The sequence below is a fragment of the Electrophorus electricus genome, chromosome 3, assembly GCF_013358815.1.
Source record: "Electrophorus electricus isolate fEleEle1 chromosome 3, fEleEle1.pri, whole genome shotgun sequence".
NCBI lineage: Eukaryota > Metazoa > Chordata > Actinopteri > Gymnotiformes > Gymnotidae > Electrophorus > Electrophorus electricus.
Genome location: NC_049537.1, coordinates 18,110,020 through 18,120,148, shown reverse-complemented (window position 1 = coordinate 18,120,148; position 10,129 = coordinate 18,110,020). Strand labels below are relative to the sequence as shown.

At 37.8% G+C, this 10,129-nt stretch overlaps 1 protein-coding gene across 1 annotated transcript; it reads left to right on the top strand.

The window, feature by feature from the left end:
* The first annotated feature begins 8,439 nt into the window (after positions 1–8,439).
* Positions 8,440–9,520, top strand: si:dkey-63b1.1 (B2 bradykinin receptor). Its single transcript, XM_027000795.2, has one exon. The coding sequence runs from the start codon at positions 8,440–8,442 to the stop codon at positions 9,511–9,513; it is 1,074 nt and encodes a 357-aa protein (XP_026856596.2). The 3' UTR covers positions 9,514–9,520.
* The last annotated feature ends 609 nt before the right edge of the window (positions 9,521–10,129 follow it).

The following is a 10,129-nucleotide window of genomic DNA, read 5'->3' as shown; positions in this document are numbered from 1 at the left end:
CCCAGTTAAGCAAATAGGCTGACATAGCATGTAGTTCAAATTAGGCTGTGTTAGGCTTATTGGTATAAAATGTCAAACAGATACTGATGCAGAAAATATTTTTTAGCTGTCCACAAATGAAGCGGAACTTTGACTTTAGACCAGATGCCTTAGGACTTCTCATGTATACAAATCAAACATGAGTACATGGATTTTTTCATGATTTTACTACTCTCTCCTGCTTGATTTTTCATGAGTGGCAATAACTCCATGTATATAGTAACAGAAGTGTCAGCAATTTGATTTTTTAAGCAATCATTGGCCTATTATTTTCAGCTGTTTATCCTATCAATAGTCAAATCAACAATTAATTTTTATATATAGATAACTTGAAATTCATCAGTCACAGCACTGGAAAAATTCTGAAACCACAATCCAATTTAAATAAAAACAATTTTTACAGTGAGCAAAAAGCAGGTGATTCCTGTGGCAGGCACTGCTGATGTGGGGACTAACCTGAGAGCTGCAGACTTGGGGTTGTATATTACTTCGGCACGTGCAGTAGATTATTTTACAGGTACTGTTTTATTGTGCCCTCTGTGCCATTCAGTGGGTGCCAATGTGAAAAGACTTCTTTTGGAATCTAAGAACCTCAGGATGTCTTGTACTGCCCTCCCAACACATTCAGCCAACCCTGCATTGCAGCCCATTTTTACTCTAACAGGTACATCCAGTCTGGAGAATCACAATTTCTCATTTCTCTCCTCCACCCTCTTAATCTCCATACAAAATGTTTACTTTGAATCCAGCCTGCTTGAGGGAAATATATATTATAGCATATTTAGTATGAATTTAATGAATTGTCAGTTATTAATTGTCAGTTATTACAATTATTAAATTTAATTGAGGTACCACCCTGATTAACAGGGGAAAATTGATTATGCTTAATAAATGTATTAATAACTAATAATTCTGTCTCAACTCATGAAAGTCGCCAATTCGATATGTGATTATTTCTCGTCTACCAAACATAATATCACTTGGGCTCACAGGCATAATAATCAAGGTAAGTTTGTTGAATAAGCCGAAACAAGAAAACATGCACCACAATCAGTGACTAAAATTCTATTAATGACCAGGAGTGGCTAGTTCATTAGTTCAGAGGAGTCACTGGTCGTGTGTGACCGAAGGAGTCCCAATTGTCTCAGGGAGCACACCTGTAGCAGCCTTTTTGGGGACAGAAGAGTCATGAGAATTAACCATGGTGCTAGGACCAACATGAGGCACAGGAACTGGCCTGGCTACTTTCACTCCAGGAGGAGGAACAAGCCATGAGGTGTCCGTAGCACCAGAAGCAGGACTAGGCTCGTCTGGAGGTGCTGCTGCGACGTTCTGCAGCAGGTCTGGGGGCGCAGCAGTCAGCGGTGGGTTCGCGGGCATGGCCGCGGTGACCAGCAGTGGATCTGGGGGCGCAGCAGTCAGCGGTGGGTCTGGGGGCACGGCTGCGACAATCAGCGGCGGCGGGCCTGGGAGCGCAGCTGCAGCAGTCAGTGGCGGCGGGTCCGGGGCGCATCAGTCAGTCAGAGACATAGGAACACAGGAATACATAGGATCCACCACAAATCAATTATAAAGAAAATAAAGAAATAAAGCAATAAAGGAATAATAATAATAATAATAATTTTAAAAATCACATGTTCCTACCCATTTCTACCTCCTGGTCTTAGAATGAGGGTAGAGCATTTAGATAATCAGTTTAATTACTTTCCTGGTTTCTAGATGTTACAAACTACTAACTTTAATATATTGTCTAATTGGTTCATATAGGATTTCTGATAAACACAACTAGCAGTGAGTAACAATTTGTTTACAATTAAGCAACATACAGATGAGGTAATATGAGTGAATAATACAAATTAATGAAGGACAAGTAATGAACAGAATAATGTAACAACAGGCATTTATAAAACAACAGGAGCATACATCACAATTTGGAAATTATACTAAAATCACTATACATTATTGGTTGATTATCTGACATCAAAGTAGATTAAGTGGCTACTTTGTGAATATATGGGATGAGCAAAGTAACTGGCCCTGTTAGGAATTTGAGTCTAATGGAATTTATGGTCTTCCTTACTATACCAGGATGGTAAGAGCTTTTCACCTTGCCATACATCAGTTTATGATCATTAGAGGGAAGGGACCAGGTCATCTTGATAGCTGGGCCATTTTTTGCTCCAGGCACCAGTGTGTCCCAGGTCTGGTCTGTGGCCCAGGGGTGGTAGAGAGCCCTGCTATTGACTAGCTCAGAACTTCATCAGGGGAATTTATATATATATTACACTTTACACTTTATACTTTGCTTGCACAGCTGATGAATGACCTCTGTCTTTGTGTACTTCACAACAATTTAGATTTTATATATATATATATATATATATATATATATATATATATATATATATATATATTACACTTTATTATATATTGCCATGGGACACTCCCCCCCACCAGTCACGTGGTACGGCCTGCTGCGTGCAGGGGTTTCATGCTTGTTTGTGGCCACACCCCCATGAGGGCATGCACCTGTACGGGGTTAATCATTAGTGTTTGTTAGTCTATTTAAACCCCTGTCAGTGCGTCCCTCACTGTTGGTCATTGTTTGTTTGTTAGTCGAAGCTTATGTTAGTATCCATGTTTGTCTAGACTGTGTTCATGTTACAATCATTGTTGTTAGGGTTAAGTGTGTTTATTTTCTCTGTTAATGTCATGTGTGAGTGCCACCGTTGTCTGTTACATATTGTGTTATTAAATGTTTCACAATGTCGAGGGAGTCTGTGTCTCCTGCTCCATGCCCTGCGGCACTCAGGCATTCGTTACATATATAATTTGCTTGCACAGCTGATGAATGACCTCTGTCTTTGTGTACTTCACAACAATTTCAATTTTATATATATATATATATATATATATATATATATATATATATATATATATATATATATATATATATATATTAATAAAGGCATTTTAATATAATAGATTATGCTTCTAAGGCAAATAGAATTTGGGATGATGTTACAATATATATGAATTCATTTCCAAAAAACACAGAGTTCCTCACTTTACATGTGCTCTGCATATAGTATGCATCAAATCTATAATGAAATTTTTGTAGAGAAATGCTAATGGATTCATGATTGAGTTGCAATTCATGTTGATTTAAGATATGTAATGTTCAGGATGCATTCTGAATAATAATCTTTATTCCCAAAGCTAAGACTCTAAAAAGTGTAGTCTTTCTATTTAAGTAAGATAATTGATTCACTGCTTCATGGACCTGTAACATAGTTCTCCACTACAAAGAAAGCATCAGAACTGACTCTACATCCAACAATTACCAGGAAATCTTTAATCACATCAGCAGATCATCCTCCCCGGAATATTAGTCAATATGTTACTCAACTTTTACTCATTTTTTCATCTTATAAAGACTCCTGTTCCACTTAGTCAATGTGAAATAATGCCACTGTTTATCTATTGCTTACCAAGTGTTTATATTCTGGTTTTGGATTGTCGCTCTGGATTTGCTTGCTTGCGTACTCTTTTTGTTCTGTTAGTTTATGTATTTTGGAAAGTGTTTATTAATATGGCTCAGACACCCCTTCTGCTTATTGCTTCTTCCTGGCATCTACCCTGTTTGGTACGTCAGATATTAAAACTGTTAAAGCGATTTCGCAAGCATCTGTTTGTTCACGACACATTACAGGAACCAGAAATTCACTACTTTTAGACTCTTTCATGACAGCTAACTGACTGCTTTAATAGCTGCCTGATTCATTCCAATGGCTCCAGACCAGAGAATGCAGCATTACAGGAGACTAATCTTAACACAATGGTACATTTCTTTAACTCTTAGTACATGGAAAATATTATGGCTGGAGACCATCAGTGAAGAAGTTAATCCATCCCCTAAAGTAATCTTTTTTAGTTCACAGCTGTTGGATCCACTTATTTGGCATAATGCAGAAGGTACTTCTACTTATTTAAAACAGTGGCTTACGGGCATATTACACAGGCCATTAGAGATATTGCAAACAACACCCTAGTGACCTAACCTAGGCACCCTGTCAAACATCACATCTGGAAAAATGACTACCTGACTCCAAGGTGCTGTGTTTTCTCTTTGATGTCAGTACCTGTTACCATAGGGACCAGCAGGGTGGGAAGTCCTTTTACATTTTCCTTGGACTTCCTTGTAGTAGCAGTATTAGTAATAAAAGTAAAAGTATTTGAAAGATTTGGACATTATAACCCACACTGCAGTTTTCCCTCATTGAACCCCACGTGTGAACTAGCTCATGAACTACCAAACACTCCTTGAGTCCCTGAAACTGAACTTAAGCTTAATAATCTTTGTGCTGGCTGTACTGGAACCAACATAGATGCCATGAAATATTATTATTATTATTATTATTATTATTATTATTATTATTATTATTCATTTCATCCATAAATCTTCCTGAATATTTCATAGTCAGAATCTCACAGTTCCATTTTTCTGAATCATATTTACATTTATGGCATTTGGCAGATGTTCTTATCCAGAGCGACTTACAGATTAATATCAGACTAATTGCTTCATTGTGAGGTTGTTCCACAAACCACATTTCCTGTTTTTGTTTCCTGATGTAATCCTATGTCCATGTGCTGCCCCGAAGACCGGAGGGAAGAGTTCTTGCAGGCTAATTTAAACTAAGTTACCCATAGCATCTGCAGGGATCTAGATAGTGTGCATGGAACTGGAACCCATTTATACAAAAGCAAGAAACTGAAAAGGACATGTCCACTCTAAAGCCTCTGTTTTATCATTTTCATCAGAGATAAAACAGAATAATATTATTGTATTATCTGCAAGGGTCACACATGTTGGTTATTGTTTTGAGGTAGCTTCAAGTGCTGTGGGCAATGAATCTGTAAAGCTGCACTGGGGGGCAAAGGGAGATAAATCTCTGTACTGCCACACAGGAACCCTTCTGTTTCATAAGAGCACATATTTGGCATATAATAATTTATTTCAAGACTGAGCCACCAAATAGGGTTCAGTCCATATGGCAGCATATGGATGTTTGTATTCAAAATGTAAAAAATAGTACTTTTACAAATTTGTCAGTAATTTTACATTACAGACTTCAAAATTGTTTTCAGCATTTGGAGCCAAAAAAATAATACGCTGAAACAAGATCAACCGTGATTTGTGTCTCTACCCTGGTTAGATATTGCTGTGTGATTTGGACTATAACACCATAACAGAACATTTATTTGTGACACAGAGATATATTGTGTTCCTACCTTATCATATGCTACATGCAAGCAAATAGATAACAGAATTTATGTTTTCTAGCCCTCAGAGTGCAAACAGAACCTCTGTAGGCAAAAGGACAAAGCCAGACATGCAATTTTAAAACTCCTTAAAGCCTCCTTTGAATAGTATAATCTTGCTGAGAATGAAAGAAAGACAAAAGCATGAGGCGACTGCTGGGATCCCAATTATCAACATACTGGAAAGCTTCCAAAGAGAGTGTGAAAAGATCCAGTCCCTAATAAAACATTTATAAACTGAACAAATACCAATATCATAAATACAAACCATTTATTGACCTGGCATCTCACTACTTACTCAATGTTAGTTTTCTCCCAATCAAGTGCATATTGTGATTGAATGAAGAGACCAAGAATTCAGTTTCTCATGCTAACACCTCAGAGTAATGTACACTTTCCCCACAAACAAAAACACAATCTCTTAGTATTCACACAGATTGCAAATGCAGTGCACTCGTTTTGCAAAACTCTACACACACTCAGCTGGAAACCTTAGATTTAAGTGTAAGCATAACGATATAATTTGTAGAACCACATCAGAAACAATCAAAAATAATTTTACCAATGGGCCAAACATACATCACTTGGGCAAAAAGTAAGCAAACATTAAACAGTGACTTGGAAAAGCATAGAGGCGAAGAGGACGAGGAAGAGGAAGAAACCACAACATTACAAATAATGTGACAATCACACAATATTATACCCTCTCTTTACAGCAGACAGTTGTTTTGAAGACAGTGGTTGGTTTCTGAAACAATTCATCTGGAATGTTTTTTTTTCTGTATTGTAACTATTAAGTAATCAGGTGTTGTTATCTATCAAAACTATCTTTGATTTCCTTTATATGCATACAATAAAAAAAAAATAAAAGTAAAAAGAAGATTGTTGTTGTAATGACTTGAGCTGAGAGGAAAGATCTTTGTGTTGTCTGCCTCACACAGGATGTAATGGGGAGAATGTTCCACCCCACAGAATGCATTGCTACCCTCTTGGGTTTCTCTCAGAATAATTTCACATAAAATAGCTACACTCTTCTTTTGTTAACATTTGGTTGGAAAAGTACTTCACAAAAATCCTGTTTAGTGCACAAGCCGATGGTAACTTCTTCAGTTATGACACTGTATGCCTTTAAAGTGCCCATAATGTGTCATATGACCTGGTTTCCATGCTTCAGCTGAGAGACACTACAGGAGGCATATTATGTGCTTGTCTAAGCGAAACAGGTAGTTCCTATTAAAACTGCTAAACTTCCTATAATGCATATTTAAAACTAAATGAATACTAAAGTAGAATCACTTTAAATTGTGGATAGATATTTGCATTCTGCATTCTTTTCAGGATTTCCTCCAGAAGGCAGATGGATGATATTGCTCCACACAGTCCAAGCATGTGTGGGAGAAATTGTGATCAAGCTCCAACGTGTCAGGCACATTGAGAAACCAGAGAAGTATGAGGTGAAAACTCACAGCTGTGCTCATTGAGTTTATAAATTATAATCCATAGAAAAACCACCAGGAAAAAACTGCAAAATGCAGAGCAATGTCAGTTAAAAATCCAGTACACATAAGGTGACAGTTATTAATACAGTGTGAAACATTAAATCATAAGACATTTCTAACATTTTGGCCATTTAGGAGTACTAAATGTCCTTGGGGGATATGTGAATATGGCCCCTACTCTACTCCTTAAATTGGATGATGAATAACACAGTCCTATTGACATTTGGCGTGGGATTTAGTGCAAGTTTAGTAAGACCTGTCTCTAATCTAACACATTAGATCCTAAACTGGATCCTAAATCCTGAATAAAACTTAATAAATGCAGCTTTAAAATTAAAAGTAGATTTTTAGTTGGTGGCTAATGTTGTGGGTGTTGAACATGATAACCATACATCTATAAGGGTGAAACAAACCTGAAATACATATTAAAATGAAATACAAATTGAAATGAAAACTGGGTTCTGTTTTTCAAAAATCATCAGAGTGTTAAGACAATCTTAAATGGGAGTGAGTGTTTCGTCATTTAAAATGTATCTTTACAATGCTTTTGGGAAATCCAGTCCTGATCTCTATAGCAATAGAAATAATAAAGTACTGTAATAAAGTGAAATTCTTCATATTGAGGAGTTGTAAATGCTGTAAATATTTCTATTAGATCCCTGCAAGATTGTCAGTGCTCGAATTCTTAACATCCTGAATTACATTTAGGTGGTAGCATTTAGAGATAGTATGTCAGTGAGGTAGCATAACACTTTTCTCAATCTTTACAGTATTAGTCATACTGCACTGTGGGCTAGAGCACGACTGATGGAAAGCAAGAGCAGATCCAAGCTCCTTATGACGACAAACTCGTAATGCACTTATAAGAGGGTCTGGCAGCTCTGAGAATTCTTCAGTGAGAACAGGAACAGTCAGACATCCCATCTGAAGTGAATTTCCTTTCATCTTTGGATCTGGAATTTGGATTTGCTACTGTGTGATATAAGGTACGTCAGAACAGCTGGTTGCTGAAGTTTTATTTCATTATCTATGCAGTTGTATAGCCCTATTTAATGTTTTACAGACTTATAGTATTTTAGAGTGGTTTTCCCAAGTTACAGTTTTATAGTACCACCGTATTGCAGTTTTATATTAATTTCTTGATGTTCAGTGAATATGTTAAGCCTAAAGAGTTAGATCAGAAAAAGATTACCAAGACAATACAGGAGAACCAAAATTTGACACGTGATTTGACGTAAAAAAAGGTTAAGGTATAATTTGAATCTGTTTTTTAAAACTGAAGATAAATAATATTAATCATGAATATTAATTAATAGTAATAATATAAATACTAATCATCATATCACTACCCCATGCTTGAGCAGGAGCCATATGCTTTCTGCTGAAGCAGTGTTCTATTTATAGTTAAAGGTATATATTGTTATATATCAACTTAAATCATTATCAGATTTAACTTCATGAATTTCAGACATATTTGGACATGAATAAACATTTTGCTTAAATTCTTGTTGAAGATCTATAATGTATTCAAATAAATGAGAGTTTGTTATTATTTTGTTTATTTTTTTAGGTCTTAATGGAGTTAAACTCTTCTGCAGTCCTGGTTCCTGTTGTGGAATCAGAGCTGATCATGGATAACTGCAATTATACAGAAGGCTGGGCCTGGCTCGTCTCCCTCCAGCCTGGATGCCTCGTCCTCATCAGCATTATTGGAGTGCTAGGAAACGGCCTCGTTCTCTGTGTCTTCTGCCTACAGAAGAAGCCCTGCACTGTGGCTGACATCTATCTGGGCAACCTGGCTATGGCTGACCTGGTCATGGTGCTCTGTCTGCCATTTTGGGCAGTCACCATTGCTCAGGACTACCAGTGGAACTTTGGCCAGGTGCTTTGCAAAGTGGTCAATATGGCCATCTATATGAACTACTTCTGCAGTATACTCTTCTTGGTCCTGGTAAGCATGGATCGCTACTTGGCCCTGGTGAGACCCCTAAGTGCCAGCCGACTTCGACAGCCAGCCTGGGCCAAACAAGTCTGCCTTGGCATCTGGGCAGTGGGTGTCCTGCTAAGTATTCCATCCCTGCTCTTCCGAGTTGTCAACTACATTCCAGAACTAGACATGGAGGCATGCTACTTAGTTTATCCTCATCCCAGCTGGAGGATCCAGAGGAACCTAACCACCAATGTGCTTGGCTTTGTGATTCCCCTGTCCATAATTGCACTCTGCACCCACCAAATGGTAAGAGTCCTTAGAGACAGCTGTGTGGGATCAATGCAGGGAGTAGGGGTGGAGAGGAGGTCCGCTCACCTGGTGCTGACTGTGCTGGCTGTATTCCTCATCTGCTGGACACCTTTCCAGGTTGTGCGCATCTTGGACACTCTGGATTATTTTCAGATAATACCAGGGTGTCTGTTTGTGCACATTTTAGACATCAGTGAGCAGGTCTCCACCTACCTTGCTTATGCTAACAGCTCTATTAACCCTTTCCTGTACGTGGTTGTGGGGAAACATTTCAGGAAAAGAGCTAAAGGAGTGTTTAAAACACTCCTCCATCCTGGGTGGAAGGACAGTGCTACTAACACTACTTTTGCCAGTAAGTGCAGTGACAGCCAAAAAGACTCTGGTGTGCTTAAAAAAAGGGGTGTTTGGTAACTACAGCAGGGTTCTCCACATGTCCAACCAAGCAGTTAGAAGTGCAGCCCAACAATAAGATTCAGAGTTCTACTGACTTCTTTAAAGACACAGCAATGTTTATCCAAGCACCTTCTAAAGAAGTCTCTCAGAGCTGGTCCTCACTGTGTGGTTGTGTCTTAAGCTTTGTAAATGCTCCACTTTGTCACTACAACTACTGCAGTGCAGTATGTGATATATTTAATTGCATTTATTTAATGTTTATATACTTTATTGTTGTAATGGATCAACCAGTGAATCAGCAATTCATTATTAGATTGCTTACTGTTTCAGGAAATAATATAACTGTTTTGACTGTTTCAGGTTAAACAATAAGGGCACTACTCAAAATGGGGTATGAATTATGTGACTTACCTTACATTGTAATAAAGCTGTAATAATAGATGATAATAAAGTTTCTCAGTGTCTTGGCATTCCATGGTGATCTGTACGTTCTGTACGTTAGACTCATAACTGGGCATGGACCAAAGCCCTCAATGCAACTTCACATGCAGCCAGGGCCTAAAACCTGACCACTGCTCCATTATTAAGGATAATTAAGGACTGCTCCATTATTAAGACAAAATAAAGAATTTTG

Excerpts from the sequence above, each read along its gene's own strand:
- si:dkey-63b1.1 (XM_027000795.2), top strand. The coding sequence starts at position 8,440 with ATGGAGTTAAACTCTTCTGCAGTCCTGGTTCCTGTTGTGGAATCAGAG.